The 21,360-nt window shown below is 34.4% G+C and overlaps 1 protein-coding gene across 1 annotated transcript in view; it reads right to left on the reverse strand.

Moving 5' to 3' along the window:
• SENP7 (SUMO specific peptidase 7) overlaps positions 1-21,360 on the reverse strand; it is a 137,876-nt gene that overhangs the window by 21,088 nt on the left and 95,428 nt on the right. The window contains exons 8-14 of the mRNA XM_052642117.1: positions 20,606-20,787; positions 17,666-18,005; positions 16,662-16,819; positions 13,716-13,862; positions 7,690-7,723; positions 3,242-3,421; positions 1,505-1,767 (exon numbers count right to left, since the gene is read on the reverse strand). Coding sequence (XP_052498077.1) covers positions 1,505-1,767; positions 3,242-3,421; positions 7,690-7,723; positions 13,716-13,862; positions 16,662-16,819; positions 17,666-18,005; positions 20,606-20,787 — 1,304 coding nt within the window. The remainder of the gene's footprint in view (positions 1-1,504; positions 1,768-3,241; positions 3,422-7,689; positions 7,724-13,715; positions 13,863-16,661; positions 16,820-17,665; positions 18,006-20,605; positions 20,788-21,360) is intronic.

Raw genomic sequence — 21,360 nt, forward strand, 5'->3', positions numbered from 1 at the left:
AATCTGAAAACAGTGCTGTTCAAAATGAACAAAAGAGGTGATAAGTAGTAGGAATGTTTTTAAAAGACTGATAAGAGTTTATAACAACATAAACTGATATTTTATTATTAAATGGAAAACTATGATACAAATTTGAATATATAGTGTAATTATCAAGCAAAATTTTCACAATATTATGCAAAAGCCAGTGGTGAAGTTTTACACCTTATCTTTCACTAATGTGTCTTTCTACAGACCTTTAAAATAACAGATTAAAGTAACCAAACCCACATGTGAGTGCGTGTGTATGTGTGCACACACCCCCATCACAGAAAAACACTTTTCTTTCTGGGGGTATTTGGCAGAGATATATATAAGCCATAAGTATATTAACAACCTCCTATAAAAATAAACACAGCATTTTAAAACTTACCATTAATTGTTTCAAGATAATCTTAGACTTATAAAAGAGTTACAATAAACAAGCCTCTAAGGTGGTGCTAGTGGTAAAGAACCCACCTGCCAATGCAGGAGACATAAGAGACGTGAGTTCGATCCCTAGGTGGGGAAGATCCCCTGGAGAAGGGCATGGCAACCCACTCCAGTATTCTTGCCTGGAGAATTCCATGGATAGAGGACCTTGGCAGGCTATAGTCCATAGGGTCTCAAAGAGCTGGACATGACTAAAGCGACTTAGCATTTAGTAAGCCTCTCACAGATTCCCCTAATACTAACATCTTTTTAAAAACTACAGTACAATTATCAAAACTAAGAAATTAAAGTTGGTATGATACTATAAACTACAGACTTTGATTTTACTACTTTTTCCACTAATAAGTTTCTTTTGTTTCAGGATCCTACAATTCCTTCATCTTTCTTTGTTTTTCATGACCTCAGTATTTTTTAAGACTGTTGGTCAGTTATTTTATAACTGGGCTTGTTTGATTTTTCTCATGATTAGACTGAGGTTATAAAATATTGAGAAAAACAATATAGAAGTGATATACCCTTCTCCATGCATGATGTGACAGGTACGTTATGTCAATATATTTTATTACTGGTAATGTTAACTTTGATCACTTGGGCTAAAGTGATGTCTGTGACGTTTCTCCACTGTGAAGTTACTATAGTGAAGAAAAAAAGTTACTTCTTTTTTGTAATTAGTATTTAAGGTGAGACACTAAGATTATGCACAGATCCTGACCTACTTTAAGTTTTCATACATTAAATTTAGCATCTCTCCATGGATCTTACCTGCAACAATCATAACTATGATTTTTCTAGTGGTGGTTTTATATTTCTCTTGTTCCTTTTACATTTTTTAATTGAAATATTTTTCTAAGAAAAAACTGTCCCTTGCCCACCTTTTATTATTTGTGTTTTCATTCATCTGTTCAGTTAATCACATGTATCAATACACATAAAGGATATATATCTTATTCTCTAGTAATAATCGCATGCAATGAAAGAATTTTTATCCAACTGCTTCCCTCCCCCTCACTAATTACATTAATCACATGCTAACCTGAGACACTGATTTCATCTTCATTTCTTCAGTAGTAGCAGCAGGGAAAGAACAAGTTGAAGCACAGTAATAATGAATAAAAGAACTTTCTTTGGAAGACAGGTTCTGAAATAAAGGAAGTGCCTGAACCCAAGACAATGGATAAGAAAGCTCTAATTCTCCATTGGTTGTACTTATTTCTGTCATAATGTCTTTCAATTTCAATTCTTCTCTCTGTGAAATAGAACTGTGTAGCTCAAGGAAAATGAATTCAGTCGATTTTGCTATGAAAGAAAAAAAGAGATCGGTTTTTATCAGCAGTATTATTTTGCAAGGCGATTAAAATTAAAATAACTTGATTATTAGTAACAGTAAGGATGGTATACAGCTCAACAAACTATTTTGCATGTTAGTTAATAACCCAGGCAAATTAAATTCCCAGACAACCCATTAGTAACCTAGAACCAAAACTCAATCAATTGTAAAACTACAATTTTAGACTCCTACTGCATTAGAATACAAACTCCACAATGGTACTGTATCTCCAGTACCTGCCATTTATTAGATGTGAGTAAATATTTGTTAATGATTGAAATATATACATTATATATAAAACAGACAGCCAGTAGAAAGCTGCTATATAGCATAGGGAGCTCAACCTGGTGCTCTGTGATGATCTAGAGGGGTGGGTTGGGGGAGTGGTAAGGAAGACCAAGAGGAAGGAGATATGTGTATACTTATGGCTGGTTCACATTGTTGTACGGCAGAAAAAAACACTATATTATAAAACAATTATCCTCCAGTTAAAATAAAAATTAATTTTAAAAATATTTGTTAATGAGTGCATGAATAAGTAAATGATGACTAAATTATTTTTCTCTAGCCTTCCTCCATATAGCAAATCTGCTCATTAAAATTTTCATTCCAACACTTCCTTCAGAATCATCTTCTTTCATCAGTCATTTCAACAGTGGTTTCAAATGACATTCTCACCTCCCACAATGATTATAAATGGCTTGAGCATTTTCCCAACTCCTCTGCTATTTGATCATAAATTTCCCAAATTAATTGGGAAGCAATCAGGATAACAAAATAAGGAATTTTAAAGATTTAAAATTTAGATCATTACTTAACATCTTTAATATGCAAGGCAGTAGGAGGGGAAAAGGTAGAGAGATTAAAGAGATAAGAAAGAAATTTACTAATCTGATTTAACTAATTCTAAACCAGACTCCTTAGGAGTTGGAAACTAAACAAAGTTGGAAAATATTTCAAGACACCTATATACCGATAGATAAGTGTTACAGGAACATTGGAAAAAGTATTCAATCCAGTCTTAGAAAAATGATACATAAGTAAGTATACCAAGTTTTCTTTTTTAGAAACTAAAGAAAATCTTGAAGATAAAGACTTCTGTATTGTATTTAACCTTGTCACTGATTAGTTCTGTCATAGTTCATTATGAAATAAGGGCAAGAACTCTTACGACAGGCAGCCAAGGATGTCAACTGACTAAAAGGTAAGGTACTCCTTTTATTTTAGAAGATAATTTTAATTGGTTGAGTAAAATTATAAGGAGAAATTATGAATAAAGTAATTTATCTTAAATAATATCAAGGGATAAATTATTTTTAATTCAGTGAACTTGATTTCAATTCAATGAAATAATTACATTCTACTAAATTATTTTAGAGGAAAATTATTTTATAGGCGTTCTCAGATAATCTTGACATTTAGAAGAAATCTTTTTATACTCACATTGCTGGCTTAATATAGAATTTTCTAGTTGGGTCTGAATCTCTTGAAGATAATTTGAGGAGACCCAAAGAAAGAGGATAGCATGACTTCTTTTACTGTGATCATCATCTTTATTTTTCCATAACCCAAACCTCTTTAAATGTGTGGTATCCACTAGCAATGAAATCTCATGCACAGACACTGAAACAAGTAAAAGATAACAAGGTAATAAATTAATGTATTTAGGAATACAGCACATGCACTGTATGACTTCTTTAACAGTATATTTTTCAAAAAAGAATTACATGAAAAATTTTTCAAAAACATTATTTATAGCACATTTCAGTAAACTTGGCTGAAATACCTAAACACTATTATTAGGGTAAAAAAGATCATATAAATTAGAAAGGGCTAAATAATAATTAAATGGTAATAAAAAGTAGAAGTTAGCCTCTCACCACTATATGATCTCAGACTAAATTACCGACGCAGTAAACTAAGCACAGTGTAACTAAGAAAATTATACAATCCTATTTTGGTCAATACTATCAACCAAGATTCCAAATGCTATCATAAGCCACTTAACACCTATTTTCCTTCTCCTAGAACATTTATCCAAAGATTCTCAAAAGTAATATGAGCTTCTGAAGGGTCTAGGATAATTGTCTTTTGGAGGCACTGCAGTTTGCAGGATGTCAATTCCCCCACCAAGGATTAAACCTGGACTATGGCAGTAAATTAAATTATTTTTAATTAAAAAATTTAATTAAGAAATTAAAAGACGCTTGCTCCTTGGCAGAAAAGCTATAACCAACCTAGACAGCATTTTAAAAAGCAGAGACATTACTTTGCCAACAAAAGTCTGTTTAGTCAAAACCATGGTTTTTCCAGTAGTCATGTATGGATGTGAGAGCTGGACAATAAAGAAAGCTGAGCACCAAAGAACTATGGTGTTAGAGAAGACTCTTGAGAACCCTTGGACTACAAGGAGATCAAACCAGTCAATCCTAAAGGAAATCAGTCCTGAATATTCATTGGAAGGGCTGAAGCTGAAGCTCCAATCATTTGGCCACCTGATGCAAAGAACTGACTCACTGGAAAAGACCCTAAGGCCAGGAAAGATTGAAGGCAGAAGGAGAAGGGGACGACAGAGGAAGAGTTGATTGGATGGCATCACTGACTCAATGGACATGAGTGAGCAAGCTTCGGGAGTTGGTGATCAACAGGGAAGCCGGGCACGCTGCAGTCCATGGGGTTGCAAAGAGTCGGACATGACTGAGCTGAACTGAACTGAACTGAATGGCAGTAAAAGCCCAGAATCCTAACTACGAAGCAACCAGGGAATTTCTAGGATGAAATCTCTTAAAATTTTTCGAGGTTTTACTTCTCAAAATTTCGAGGTAATCACTCTGAATTAACACTTTCTCCCTTTCATTTAGTGAAAAGAATCTCCTCAAAGGACCTTATTTTTTAATGCAAAGAAACATACAAAACTGGTGTAAAGAAGTCCTGAGGTCATCTGGTCCAACTGTGAGAAAACAAGTAGCTAAACTAGGAATACAAACATCAGTTAAGTACAAACCCAAGATTGCTACCTATCTGAAATAAATCTCTTACTACTCCTCCCCCTGTTTTTTCCTGGCACAATGCTACTCAAAATGCAACATCCTCAGCTTGCAACACTGTCATCAGCCTGGAGGCAATTGGAAATACAGAATTCAGGCTCCACACTGGATATATGGAATCAAAATCAACACTTAAAGAAAAATAAACAAAAAATAAACAGGTAATCCAGATGAACGTTAAAGTTTGAAAAGGATCTTACAATAAGCATTCAAATACTCATTAACTTGTCATCTTAACGTTTCCCAATATAGCCATTCTATTCATTTTTCCTTTATTTCTTTCATATTTCCTCCTTCCTTCTGCTATTCTTTTTTTCCGTTATTCCATTTCTTCAGGTTTTTTCCCTTGTTCCCTTTCTGGATTTCCATTTCTCTTCTGTGCTGTCCATATGCATGCCTGCCTGACTTGCTCTCTTCCTATCCTGTCATGTCTTATTCTAACCTACCTCCCCTCTTTTACTACTTACTGGCTCTTTTTTTTTTTTTGTATGTCTTTTTCAATTGAAATATAGTTGACATATAATATAATGTGAGTTTCAGGTTATAACATAATGATTTGATATTTGCATCTGTTATGAAATGATTACCATAATAAGTTTAATAACCATCTGTCTCCCTATAAAGTTATTATAATATTACTGACCATATTCCTTATATTGGAGATTATATTTCTGGGGCTTATTTATTTTAAATAAATTTACTTTGCCTTATTCACTTAATTTTGCCCAGCTCCCCATCACCCTCCTCTCTGGCAACTAGCTGCTTGTTCTCTTTATATATGAGTCGGCTTCCCTTTTGTTTTATTTTTAGATTCCACATACAAGTGAGATCACACAGTATTTGTTTTTGTCTGCCTCATTTGCTAAGCATAGTACCCACTAGATCCACCCATGTTGTCACAAATGGCAAGATTTCATTTTACAATGGTTGAGTAATATTCCATATATCTCGCATCTTCTTTACCCGTTCATCTATCAATAGACACTTAGGTTGTTGCTTCCACATATGTTTGCTTGGCTACTGTGAATAAAGAATGCTGCAGTGAATACTGGGGGTGCATGTGCTTTTTCAAAATAGTGGTTTGTTTTCTTAGAGTAAATATCCTGAAGTGAAATTTCTGGGTCACACAGTTCTATTTTTAATTTTTTGACCAACCTCCATACTATTTTCCATAGTGGCTGCATCAATTTACATTCTGAATGTATGCCAACAGTGCAAGAGGGTTTCCTTTTTTTCTGCATCCTTTTCAACACTTGGCTTCCCTAGTGGCTCAAATGGTAAAGAATCTGCTTGTAATGCAGGATACTCAGGTCTGATCCCTGGGTCAGGAAGATCCCCTGGAGAAGGGAATGGCAACCCACTCCAGTATTCTTGCCTAGAGAATCTCATGGACAGAGGAGCTTGGCAAGCTACAGTCCATGGGGTTGCAAAAAAAGAATCAAACATGACTTGAGCAACTAACACTTTCCAACACTTGTTATTTGCTGTCATTTTGATGATGGCCATTCTGACCAGCATGAGGTGGTATCTTGCTGTGGTTTGGATTTGCATTTCACACTGACAATCAGTGATGTTGAGTATCTTTTCATGTATCTGTATGTTTTCTTTGGAAAAATGTCTGTTCAGGTCCTCTGCCTATTTTTTAATCAGGTTGTTTGTTTCATTGATGTTGAACTGTATGCATTCTTTATATATTTTGGATATGAACCCTTTATCAAATATATGATTTTCAAATATTTTCTCCCATGCTGTACACCTGAAATTAATATGTTGCATGTCATTTATATCTTTATTTTCAAGAAAGAATTTGAGAGGTAGCTCTGTTGCATAGATCTTTATCTATAGATTATAGCACTATCTTTTATGAAATTTTCTTTTGAACCACAGGTCTTTGTTTCTTCTAAATAGCTAATGTTATATTGTTCCATAATAACTTATTAAAATTTCCTAATTAAAAATATCAGGGGGTGTGTGTGTATACACACATATACACACACATATACATATTCTAATATATTACATATGCCTTATACATTCTTACTACTTATAGTAGCTTCCTAATCATTAAATGTATTATTATAACACATAGTTGTGGATTCTGTACATGGTGGAGTCCAACTAAGGTTACTTCAATCTCATCTTCAGTCTGGGGAAGGTTTCTTCTTCCCTAGTTCATTTCTGAAGTGCTATCTGTATATATTTTTCTTGCTCATTCTTTTCATAATTCATTCTCTAAGGAGACTGTTCTCTGTTGCTTATTATTTGTTCTCTTAGTGTTGGTTATTCTGAAAGGTTTTTATTTGGGAAGAGAATGAGAAACCTCAGTCTCCACAAATTACAGGTACATTTTCTAATCCACTTTGTACTTTATCCAATCCATTAGATAAAGTGTACTTTATCCACTTTTTCTAATCCACAGGTACTTTATCTAATTCATTAGATAACAAATGGTATAAATGCTCTCTCTTAATCCCTATGCAAAGCCATTTACATGGTTGTGTGCAACACTACAATTTCTCTTCATTCTTTACTTACAGTTTCTATTTTCATCCATTTTTATACATCAAAACTCTCACTATAAAAACTATTTTTCTTATCCCTTAATATTACTTGAAGTCATTAAAATAATATACCATTTTAAGTGTTACAAAATATTTTAACTCCATTGGAAGCTACTAAAATAGTGTTAGGTTGAAACACATTATTAATCTTACATTTATGCAAATTCTATAGTGGAAAGAAGTATGAAAAACTAGCTGCAGAAATACTTCAGAATTTTTGCTGACCAGTTATTTTATACTCAAAATTACAGTGAAAAGAGGTCATAAGACAATGATAGCTTACCTTGAAATGGGATCTTAATATACTTTGTTGTGAACTAAAGAAAAAACAAAAAAGCAAAACAGGAGTTACCACTTGAAATGTGTTACTATTCAAATTTTTCAAAAAAATTTTCTTCTTTAAACCACAAGTAGGCAATCAAAGTCTATGTACTAAAAGTCATAAATCTTTTCATCAATAAACTAAGAAGATATTTCACTGTAAAGACTTAGTTTTACAGAAGTTTAAGAACCCTGTGCAAGGAATTTAATTCTCAATATGCTCATTTATAAAACCAGTAAGACTATACGTAATATATTTTCAAAATGTTTCCAGAATATTTAAAGAAGAAATAAGATAAAGTCCAAAAGAACTGCCAAGAGACCTCAGAGTATCAGTGATTTCGGTTAATTAACTACAAAGCAGAATTTGATTCTTATCCTTGCTGACATTCCCAGCATTCATTTTTCTTTGTTTCATGTTATAAATTTCCTTCTGACTGAGGATTCAGCAAGGTTCCTGCTCATTCCACTACATCTGTGCCAAGACACTACATTTTCTCTAGGTATCTTTTATATATATATGATCTCCTTAATTGTTGATTTTATAATAAACTTTCAAGAGCTGTGGAGCACCTAAATTTTACATGTACCATCTGAAATAGAGGTCCCTTCAAGTCTGTCAAATTAATTCATGCCTATGGATTTGTTACTTGGTTAGGTTTCCCTTTTGATCAATACATTTATGAAACTGTTGACCAAAACAGGGATATAGTCTGTGAGCAGAAAACAAAATTTAAAATGGTCTTGGTACATGGGTACCTAAATTAACTACCAACAAAGTTCCAAATAAGTAGCAAACAATGTCTGGTGAAACCACAGGTTTACTATGACTCTTTTTTTTTTTTCCTAATTAAAAATTTTTTTCATGCTGTAGTTTCCCAAATATAAAACTCACATTTCACTGTGTAAGTTAGCTGCTAAAGCAAAATTTGAGCAAGAGGACAAATAGGGTTCAAATGTTGCCTCTCTTATCCCTACTACTTTTTTATAAACTATAAGTAAGTAAACTTAAGCAACTTACTGAACCTCTCAGCTTTAGGTCAAAACCTTAACCAAGAGGAGCTATTATCATTAGACTCTAGCATCAGATTCAGTATGTTATCTAGTCTGATTTAGTCAAATACATCTTATTACTATGTCACTTTCATGTAACTGCTGTGTATTTCATGTATACACCCCTTGCTAAATTCTTTCTGACATGTTTCTCTGGGTCGTTAATCTCATAAAATATATCTTAGCAACTGTAAATAATGAGCTATAGAAAATGAATATAAGAGGAGTTTGCTGTTAAGATTTTACAGTCATTACTATGAAATCATGAATTAGAAGAAGTGCATCTACATATCTGGCTGCTGCTTTCTACATTATTGTTTCATTCTCCCACCATAAGCAACCTTGTCCTATCAAAACTTTCAGCTTGGCAAGAATTACATACTCATTTTGCCTTTTTCAATAACTAACTCAACATGCAACTTTCCCAAAGCCAAAGCCCTGTATGCAGCAAAAAACTGAATCCCTAGTTAAGAAATCAGAAAGATGTTTTTGTGGCAATAAGGTAATCCCAAGTTCCAAGAAATCATACCATGTCTATTTAAACTTAAATATAAAGCTGAACATAAGAGATTTCTCATAACTTCTAACAACAGCCAGTACAGTTTTTTTTAATATATACTTAATAAACATTTTTCCTATTATTAACAAAGTTAAGATCTAAAAAAATTAAATGTACAGCATCCTCTACTGCAGCATTCTCAACACTAAAAAAAAAGGGGGGGAGGCAATAATAACTTACAATGTACCACTCTAAAATAATGGGTCTAACTTATAGAAGAGTTTCCCACTACAGGTATTTCTCTAGTGCAGCTCAACTGTAACTGTCATGACAGAGAACAATATCTCCAGTGTCCATAATGATACACAGCAGATACTCATTAAAGATCTGGAAAATGACTAAGTTTAATTCTCTAATATACTATCCCCTCCCAAAAAATAAGATGTTCTTTACCTTATAAGTTATATAGAGTATGATAAACTCTGTCTGAACAAGAATATATATTGTCTTTTGAAAAGCTTGAAATTTTTAAGACTTTTACCCTTTTCCTGTTTTATGTTAGTCATTACATTTTTCAACCTTAAAACTTCTTACAATCCCTCCATAGTAACATAACTGTTTTAATTTTTGAAGAATTCCTCTCAACCTTTCTTCACACACATATATTTTACCTGCATATATTTACTTTAATTTACTAAACCACATTCCTATAATCAGACATTTAAGATTTTTTTGTTTTAATTAAAGTCTGCATTCCAATAGACATGAGACAAATTTTTAAGACCTGCTTTATGACATCTTATTGAATATCTGCAGTCCTATATTACTTGTAATAGCAAAATACTGGGGACAACTGCAATGTCCAACAGTCAGGAATTCAGAACAATCCAATTATTCCAAAATAGGTAGGTGAATTAATTTAATGTGATTATGGTAAGTTAGAAAACAGTATGCAGAAATGGACTGCTCTGGTGGCACAGTGGTAAAGAATCTGCCTGCCAGTGCAGGAGATGCAAGTTCAGCCCCTGAGTCAGGAAGACTCCCTGGAGAAGGAAACAGCAACCCACTCCAGTATTCTTCCCTGCGAAATCCCATGGGCAGAGGAGTCTGGCAGGCTACAGTCCATGGGGTCACAAGAGAGTCAGTTAAACAACAATATATACTGCTACATCCTTTGGTTTTAAATATATACAGTTAATATCAAGAATACAGAATGATGTAGAGTTAACAGTAATTGTCTCTGGATAAGCAAGATTACACGTGTTCTTCAAATTGTTCCTTTATTCATTTGTGGGCTTTCCTGGTGGCTCAGCTGGTAAAGATATACCTGTAAGGCAAGAGACCTGGGTTTGATCCCTGGGTTGGAAAGATTCCCTGGAGAAAGGAAAGGCTGCCCACTACAGTATTCTGGCCTATAAAACTCCATGGACTGAACAGTCCATGGGGTGGCAAAGAGTCAGACACGACTGAGTGATTTTCACTTTATTCATTTGTAGTTTTTTGTTTGGTTTTGGGTTTTGCCCATAACAAGTCTACCTGAGTGTATAATAGCATAATTAATACATTAATTAATGAAAACCTACTGAGGAATATTTATGTTATATTTTCCTCCCTTAGCTAATCAGTTACTATAACATATTTAGGTTACCCAATTTTTGGCCATTACAAAGAACTCTACAGAAAAAACTGGTCAAACCTGGATTTTAAATGGAAAAGCTAAAAAGTAAGGGAAAAAAATAAGAAAAAGTGAACAAAATTTCTTAAAGTAATTTTAAAAATCATCATAGGCATAACAAAAGCATTAATACCTGAAAATTAGTGATCAGAGAAGATACATTTTAAACAGAATTGCTGTGATGTTTTCAATCAAAGCAATTTTAACTATAACATAAGCTACCATTATGGGTACTTCCCAGAATTTGTACATGGTTACTCTGTTGGGATAATAGAGTAGACGGTACATGGTCACCAAGTAAACATCTACTCATACTTCATTTGATTTAATATGCTGTCCTCTCTGTGACGTCTTCCCTTACTGCTCCAGCAAGAGGAAAGCAGAGATCATGTCTTTAACATTTTTATATTCCCTGCCCTATCTATAAGACAGTGAAATATTGCTAAGTCTTCTAGGAAAATACTTGAATTATAATTTGATATAGTCAATTCAACTAATTTTTATAAGTACCTATTTAAGCGTGAGCCATTTATGTAAAGTATAAAAGGGAGTAAAATATGTTTCTTTATCACAAGATGCTTAAACTCTAATAGAAAGATCTCGGCAAGAATACAAACAAAAACACAAAGAATAAATCGTACAACAGATGTACAAATAAAGTGCTGTAAGTACAAAGTAAAAGGAGAAGTTAATTCTGGCTAAGAAGAAGAAATCAGGAAAGGTTTTCCAGAAGATGAAGTATTTCAGATAAGCCTTAAAATATTTTAACAGGCAGAAAAAAAGTAGTGAGAAAATATAGAGAACTGAGCAAAATCCAGTATGGCTTTCATATATAAAATGTGAAGCATTAATATTGAAAAGAAAGTGGAAAAATAAGAGGAACTATTCCTGGATATCCTTAAAGTAACAAGTTTAGGAATTTGGAGAACTCTGATGTTGTTCAGACACTCAGTCGTCTGACTCTTTGCAACCCTATAGACTTCAGTGTTCATGCTTTCTTCTCCTTCACCATCTCCCAGAGCTTACTCAAACTCATGTCCATTGAGTTGGTGATGCCATCCAACTATCTCTTCCTCTGTCATCCCCTTCTCCTCCTGTCTTCAATCTTTCCCAGCATTAGGGTCTTTTCTAATGAGTCAATTCTTTGCATCAGGGGGCCAAAGTACTGAAGCGTCAGCTTCAGCACCAATCCTTCCAATGAATAGTCAGGATTGATTTCCTTTAGAATTAACTGGTTTGATCTTCTTGCAGTCCAAGGGACTCTCAAGAGTCCTCCAATACCACAGTTCACAAGCATCTGTTCTTTAGCACTCAGCCTTCAGCACTCAAATCCATACGTGACTACTGGAAAAACCATAGTTTTGACTATGTGGACCTTTGTTGACAAAGCAATGTCTGGTTTTTAATATGCTGTCTAGGTTTGTCATAGCTTTTCTTCCAAGGAGCAAGTGTCTTCCTATTTCATGGCTGCAATCACCATCTACAGTGATTTTGGAGCCCAATAAAATAAAGTCTGTCACTGTTTCCATTGTTTCCCCATCTATTTGCCATGAAGTGATGGGACCAGATGCAAGGATCTTAGTTTTTTTAAGGCTGAATTTTAAACCAGCTCTTTCCCTATCCTCTTTCACCTTCATCAAGAGGCTCTTTAATTCCTCTTCACTTTCTGCCATAAGGGTGGTACCATCTGCATATCTGAGGTTATTGATATTTCTCACAGCAATCTTGATTCCAATTTTGATTCTGGCAGCTTGAATCCAGAAGATTCTTGCTTCATCCAGCCAGTATTTTGCTGGAGAGCCTGGAGGGCTGCAGTCCATGGGGTCGCAAAGAGTCAGACACAACTGAGCAACCAAGCACAGCACTCTGCATATAAGTTAAATGAGCAGGGTGATAACATACAGCCTTGACATACTCCTTTCCCTATTTGGAACCAGTCTGTTGTTCCATGTTCGGTTCTAACTGTTGCTTCTTGACCTGCGTACAGATTTCTAGGGAGGCAGGTCAGGTGCTCTGGTATTTCCATCTCCTTAAGAATTTTCCACAGTTTGTTGTGATCCACATAGTCAAAGGCTCTAGCATTGTCAATAAAGCAGAAGTCGATGTTTCTCTGGAATTCTTTTGCTTTTTCTATGATCCAACAGATGTTGGCAATTTGATCTCTGGCTCCTCTGCCTTTTCTAAATCCAGCTTGAACATCTGGAATTTCTCAGTTCACACACTGTTGAAGCCTAGCTTGGAGGATTTTGAGCATTGCTTTGCTAGTATGTAAAATTAAAGCAATTGTACAGTAACTTGAATAATTTTTGGCATTACCCTTCTTTGGGACTGGAATGAAAAATGACCTTTTCTAGTCCTGTGGCCACTGCTAAGTTTTCCAAATTTACAATAATTTAAACTCAGTTCATAATAATTTAAATTAATAAGATTCACTCTTTTTGCTATCAATTACACTCCAAAGAAATACTTACTTTACCATCAAGTAACTAAGTGTTAGAACCCAAAGCAAATCAGTGCTGCACATGATTCTTTTCATACATAATCTTCATTAGCGTAGTCAGATTAGAGACATGATTTTAGGGCATTCCTCTACGGTCTCAAGATTTCCTATTTAACGACATGTTTCAAAACAGATATAATAACATATTCAAAATGTCCTATATAAACTAACATCAATTCCATTTTCATTTGCACTAAAGAGGCAATATGAAAATTGAGCTCGCCCAAGAAGCAACACTAAAGAAAAAATATATATACTTACTGTAACACAACCTTTAGAAGCTCCTTTTATTTTACCAATATAAACAGAAGTAAATACAAAATCCAGTTGTAGATCCATCTCATTCTTAGGTATAAGACAGGACATGTTTTCCATGACAGGATTATATGAACATAATTCAGATGAAGTCTAACAATGAAAAAATTATAAAATGCATGTAGTGCTAAGTATTATATAAAGGTTGACAATGATTTTTAAGTCATATACTTCTTTAAATTATCATTAATGAGTTTGTGAAGGATTTCACACTGTTCTTACTATCAAGAAATAGTTATCTACATTTTTCCCTTAAAAAGTATGATATACTTTGATAAAATTACTCTAGTTGAATCCTAAATTAATTCCATAGGGCCTACAATGCAGAAATACATCCTTCTCTTTATCAAATTCATGCTTTCAAATTCAGTATTCCCTAATGGGCTTTATTTATAACTCAACAAAAATAAATTAAGATTTATATAATGTTTAGTTTAACATGAGTTTTTAAATATCTCTTCTAGTCACCACAACAACCCCACAGGGCAAGTTATTTTTTTCTTTGTGCATTTCATAAGTAGAGCTGATAGATGTTTGGACTGGTTAAGTGACTTGCTTAAGATAACACTGCTAGTAAGAAGCAAAACTAAGACAAATCACCTTTCTATGTGCAGGTCAAGGGATATTTCAAGCATATAAAATTGCTTCTATAAACCAAGATGATGCTCTTAGCTACTGCATTCTTAGTGCACAAGAAGGGATATAACTGCCTAAAAATCGCTGATACATCAAATCTATATGATTTACGATGTGCACTATGTCTCAAAAATCTCAAAAATCATTCCACTTCTACTCAAAAAATTCACAACTCTGCTTTTAAGTTATAATAGACGACCAGGCAGTACCAACAGCAGCAATTTTCCACGATCTCTTCTGAGTTCTACAATGCTTTCAGATGACTTTTTCAACTCCATATTTGTGTAGCTGTTGCACATTATGCCTCTTTAACCTTAACATTACTAATGACCAAACAAACCACTAGTAGAACAATTATCAGAGAAGGCAGTGGCAACCCACTCCAGTACTCTTGCCTGGAAAATCCCATGGACGGAGGAGCCTGGTAGGCTACAGTCCACGGGGTCGCAAAGAGTCAGATACGACCGAGCGACTTCACTTTCACTTTTCACTTTCATGCATTGGAGAAGGAAATGGCAACCCACTCTAGTATTCTTGCCTGGAGAATCCCAGGGACGGGGGAGCCTGGTGGGCTGCTGTCTATGGGGTCACACAGAGTAAGACACGACTCAAGCAACTTAGTAGCAGCAGCAGAGCAATTATGCATGAGTATTCACTCTCCTACCTCTAGAAAATGTTGCTTAATCTTCACCTCAAACATGCACTCTACTCATTATTTTTAATCCAGCTCACAATGTCATTTATCTGCTTAACAGATTTTTTTTTTATCATTCTCATCTTTTATTGTTTACTGTACTGTTATTATCCCTTAAGCAAAAAAGAGGGAATCTAATCAACTACAGATGGTTCTAATTAGTCAAATAACTGTGTGTTTTAAGTGATAAATTGAGAAGAGCAGTTATAAAAACATCCTTATTAGGTCTCACAATTGGTAAAGACTAGCTGCCTTTTAAAAATGGTCAATCCATGTTTCTAACTTCATTTAAAACTGGAAACAAGGAAGGGTGCAGAAGTATATTCTGCCTTACAGATCTTGGTAGATCTCTGTTATTTGCTGCTTGGCTGTGATCATATGTTGTCAGCTCTACAAGGGATGTAATTTTCCTTTAACATGATCATTTCATACTGCACTGTCAATTTACATGCTGCCAAGGGAATTGCAAATCATTTAGAATTTTGAACGCATTATCAACACTGTTTTAATTACAAATACAGCTATGCTATTAAGTAGGCTGCTGGACCAGATGGGCAACAATTGCTACATTTTAACAAAAATTCAGAATACAACTGCTGGGGTGATTTCTGTATGAAGTAACAAATGCAACAGAAACACCCATGAAACAATAATCAGTCTATCAGACTGTTTTCATTGAACTGACCAAATTCTTCATCACATTCTACAGAATAACAGCCTTTGCATTATTCAAAAACAACTAACATAAGTTAACCATAATTCTGAACTGGTAGTGACTGACAATCATTTCTTTAAAACAGGAAAATCAGAAGCTGATAATATGAATGAATACTGACAATAAATAACTTGAACCTTACTTTAGAGCTATACTCTTCTAAGACGTATGTCAAAAACACCACTGGCTGACATTAAACCAACACACACTTCCACTTCTGTAAGAAGGAAGAGACAAAGGACTTATCAAACTGATAGGTTTGTGACACTTTTTTCTAAATGCTTTCATATGTTGTTTCATTTAATACTCAAAATAATCTTGTGAAATAGGTGTTATCACTCTTATTTAGTACATAAGGAAACAGACTTAAAGAAGTTAAGGGACTTGTCCAAATGGCAGATCCAAGATCTGAACACAGCTCTGTATAGCTCAAGAAGTCAGGTTCTTTCCTCTATATCACGCTTTTTTAATAGCATGTGAGGAAAAGGAACAATTCCAAGTAGCCCTTGTACTACAAAACTACACAAATTCCAGAAACCATTTCATTCTAGAAAATATTTTCATAAAGTACTTAAATGTCCAATGAGAACCCAAAAAGAGAATATTTGAGTTGGAATATTTAGACTGAAAAAATAAAAATGACCAAAAAAAAAACTGATATTAAGCCTTTCACTTCAAAATAAAGACAATTATATGCTTCCCTCAAACTAACAAAAAAGTTGTCTCAGAATCCAAACTAAGAAATATGTAATTTTTACATAATATTCTGTTTGATGAAACAAAAAAAAGTCATTAGCCAATAGTGTATATTTCACTGTTAATCTGTGAGAAGACAGAAATAAATTACCTGTACAGACTCACAAGTAATCAATGGTAGTTCTGACACTACTGGTTCAGAAGTACTCTCACTTTCATGAGAAATGGCATCATCCTGCTTAGGCTGTAATTTAAGAATTTCTGAACTTTTATGTTCAGTGGGTCCTTCTTCATCACTAGAAACAACAACTAAAATGGAAAAATGTATTTTTTTAAATGTGTCACAACAATCACATATAAAAAGAGAATTTTCTAATTTACGCAATGTATCTTTAATAATTCCACAGAACTGAATAATCTAACTTTATTCATTTTAGAAAGTAGCCCATCATTCATTATCTTATTTATGCTAGTTGCATACAATGTTTTCACATCAGTGCTATTATTTGGCAGTTATCTGCAACCTTACTCTCTGGAGGAAGAAGGTATTTTAAAATAGATAAAGCCATTAGGAGAACTTAGGAACAGATTCTAGTTCTAATAATATATTAATGCCATCATTCTAAATTGTACTTTAAGTCTTATTACATTAGTTTCTTCTAGGAGGAGGAAATGAATGGCTAGGAAAAAATGTGGGAGACTAGTCACTAGATATCCTTTAGAACCTTTTCTGTACCATGTGACTGTATCAAATACTTGAATATTAAAATCAAAATTAATGACAATAAATAAATAGCACTTAAACTCTCTGTACTTCAGCTTAATCAATCAAAATGACAATAATGGCCCTTACAGATTTGTGCAAAAAAAAAAAAAACTACTGATGAGATACTGATGAGTACACTAATAAAAAAAAATTACTTCTGCTTCCAAGTACTCCATTCCTTACATAAATCAATACTACAAAATTAATGACATCCCAAAACCCCAAGTCTTTTTTTTCCTGAAGGTAATATATTCCTGAATATATTTCCTGAAGGTAATATACACGGATGTAATAAATAACACAGTGCCTCAGCAAAATTTCTTTGACAGAAGAAATAACTAAACAGAGTAGAGAAAATTAGTAGCTTTTACTATCCTCATGTTACTTACTTGGTTCAGCAGAGATAAATGATGGATTCCCTTCACTGTGTTCACTTAAAACAGGTTTTTCTATTGTGTTCAATTCATTCTCATCCTTCACAACTAGAGTGGAATTCCCCACAGTATCAGAGGAGATAGAGCTCTCAAAAGTTTCCATGGTTGAACATTCAGAGGTCATTTGAGGAGAAGCACTCAAAGCCAACTCCTGACCACAAAGTGAGGGTAGTTGAGCAAAATCACTTTCTATGGATTCATGTGTAACTTCTTCAAACAGATTTGGATCCTCATGATAGTTTTCACTTGACTTTTCCAACTCAGTGAATACTGCTGGGTCATTTTGTTGCTCTTTCTGAACATAAATAAATGTATATGAAAATCAGCATTTTTCAAGTTTAGCTAACATGAAAAATCTTTTTTAAGTTTAAATTCCTATAAAGGTAAAAATACTGTATCATTTCTATAATTATAGGAATAGAAAATTACACAATTACACTACATTACTCTTATAAAAGTCTCTCAAGTATTAATATAAAGATATAAAGCTTGGTCTATCCAATCAGATGCCTAAGTATTTTTTAAAAGAATGGGAAGGGGAAACACCCATGTCTACAAGTGGTTCAGAAGCCTCCCACAATCTAAGTCAACTTTAAATAAGAAAAAAATTTTTTACAGCTTTACTTTGCAAAAGAGGCCATTTGACATTATGTGACTTTAGTTACAAGAGTAAAAAAATTAAAAACTTAGGATAACAACATGAAAAATTACGAAAATCAATCACTGCCTTCATATCTCTCAGCTCAGTTGCTCAGTCATGTCCGACTCTTTGCGACCCCATGGACTGCAGCACATCAGGCCCCCCTGTCCATCACCAACTCCTGGAGTCTACTCAAACACATGTTCATTGAGTCAGTGATGCCATCCAGTCATCTCATCCTCTGTCATTCCCTTCTCCTCCTGCCCCCAATCCCGCCCAACATCAGGGTCTTTTCCAATGAGTTGACTCTTCACATGAGGTGGCCAAAGTATTGGTGTTTCAGCTTCAGCTTCAGCATCAGTCCTTCCAATGAACACCCAGGACTAATCTCCTTTAGGATGGACTGGTTGGATCTCCTTGCAGTCCAAGGGACTCTCAAGAGTCTTCTCCAACACCACAGTTCAAAAACATCAATTCTTCGGCGCTCAGCTTTCTTCACAGTCCAACTCTCACATCCATACATGACCACTGAAAAAACCATAGCCTTGACTAGACAGACATTTGTTGGCAAAGTAATGTCTCTGTTTTTCAATACGCTATCTAGGTTGGTCATAACTTTGTTCCAAGGAGTAAGTGTCTTTTAATTTCATGGCTGCAGTCACCATCTGCAGTGATTTTGGAGCCCCCTAAAATAAAGTATGACACTGTTTCCACTGTTTCCCCATCTATTTCCCATGAAGTGATGGGACCTGATGCCATGATCTTTGTTTTCTGAATGTTGAGCTTTAAGCCAACTTTTTCACTCTCCTCTTTCACTTTCATCAAGAGGCTTTTTAGTTCCTCTTCACTTTCTGCCATAAGTGTGGTGTCATCTGCATATATGAGGTTATTGATATTTCTCCCGGCAATCTTGATTCCAGCTTGTGCTTCTTCCAGTCCAGGGTTTTCTATGATGTACTTTGCATATAAGTTAAATGAGCAGGGTGACAACATACAGCCTTGACGTACTCCTTTTCCTCTTTGGAACCAGTCTGTTGTTCCTATCTCTTTCAGAATTTTCCACAGTTTATTGTGATCCACACAGTCAAAGGCTTTGGCATAGTCAATAAAGCAGAAATAGATGTTTTTCTGGAACTCTCTTGCTTTTTCCATGATCCAGCAGATGTTGGCAATTTGATCTCTGGTTCCTCTGCCTTTTCTAAAACCAGCTTGAACATCTGGAAGTTCACCGTTCACATATTGCTGAAGCCTCACATCTCTATTACCATATAAATCTAAATCATGTTTATAATTATAACTCAAAGGCACTGCAAAGTCCTGAAATGCCTTGTGAATCAAAGGACTCAAAAAGCTATCTCCAAAAAACAAAAAGCTATCTCCTACCACTTTTATTGTTAACTGTATACTAAGTTTTTGAAACTAAGTAATGTATGCATTAAGTATTATAATTCCTCCAACAGATTTCCTAAACTCTGGAAAAAGAGAAGTCTACAGAAACTGGAAGTACACTACTACTGATAAAATAGTCTGGTAATAATTTCACAGACAAGTGAAAAGCAACTGGCTAGACAGTATGACAATTATGTAGCTAAAAATAAGACAGAGAGAAGAAATAGCTCTGTAGGATATACAACAAACCACTAAGTAAAGGCTGGTATCAGAGGAGAAATAGTTTAAACTTTTTTACTTGTTCATAATACAGTTAGCCCTCTATATGTGCAGGTTCCACCAACTGTGGGTTCCACCAACTGCAAATGGAAAGTATTTCCAGAAAAATAATTCTAGGGATTTACAAAAGGCAAAACTTGAATTTGTCATACACAGGCCACTATTTATATGGCATTTACTTTTTTTCACATCCATTTACGTAACATTTACAATGTATTAGTTGCAAGCAGTCTAGAGATGATTTAAAATGTACAGGAAGATGCAGATTATATGCAAATATTAAACCATTTAATATAAGAGATTTAATTTAAGCATCTATGGATTTGGTATATCCAAGGTCCTGGAACTAACACACTGTCGATACTCAGTGATGACTGTATTTGAAATCTGTTCCCATAACTGCATACTGCAAGAAAAGTAAAGTTGCATTTAAAGTATTAAAAAAAAATAAACAGAATCAAAAAACAGGCAAAGAAAAAAGTCTGAGGATAAAAACAGAAAGCTAACAGAACATTATTTGGTCACAGTCAATTCATTTTTATCATAGGACAAATCATTTCATATGACATCTAAATGCCTCTACTTACTGTCTGTTCTGCTGACTTATACAGAGAAGTAGGATTATGAGTACCAGGTAAATTACTTCTAAGCCTTTTCTTTCTCTTCCTGGAAATCATAGTGGGTTCCATTCTTGAAACAGAATTTGTATCATCCTTGTTTCCACTCCCCTCTTCAAGATGGTCACAGTCTCTACTTCCACTACTGAGGTCTAAACACAAAAGAGATATTTTTGGCCAAAAAGTACAAAAAGGATCCTCTTCAGAAGAGCTCAAAGAAAATCATCAAAATTGCTATACTACTCTCAGAGCTAGTTTTTTTAACTCCACTGTTAAATAAACATACCAACATGGATAAATATAAAGACACATCTCATTTTAAACTGCATTCACAAGGCAAATGTTCATTGTACAAAAAATATGAGATAAAGGAAATATATTAAAAGGTAGTATTAGTAACCAAAGCAAAGCAACCACACCATATTTTTCTTTTGCTATAATTGCATTTGACTATGATAAAGAAAAGTCTTAATAAAATTTTGAAAATTTGTGTCTTAAATGCTTTTATTTTTATTTTTACTTTATTTTACTTTACAATACTGTATTGGTTTTGCCATACATTGACATGAATCCACCATGGGTGTACATGCATTCCCAAACATGAACCCCCCTCCCACCTCCCTCCCTATAACATCTCTCTGGGTCATCCCCATGCACCAGCCCCAAGCATGCTGTATCCTGCATCGGACATAGACTGGCGATTCGATTCTTACATGATAGTATAC

This window comes from Budorcas taxicolor, chromosome 1, assembly GCF_023091745.1.
Source record: "Budorcas taxicolor isolate Tak-1 chromosome 1, Takin1.1, whole genome shotgun sequence".
In the NCBI taxonomy this organism is placed as follows: domain Eukaryota; kingdom Metazoa; phylum Chordata; class Mammalia; order Artiodactyla; family Bovidae; genus Budorcas; species Budorcas taxicolor.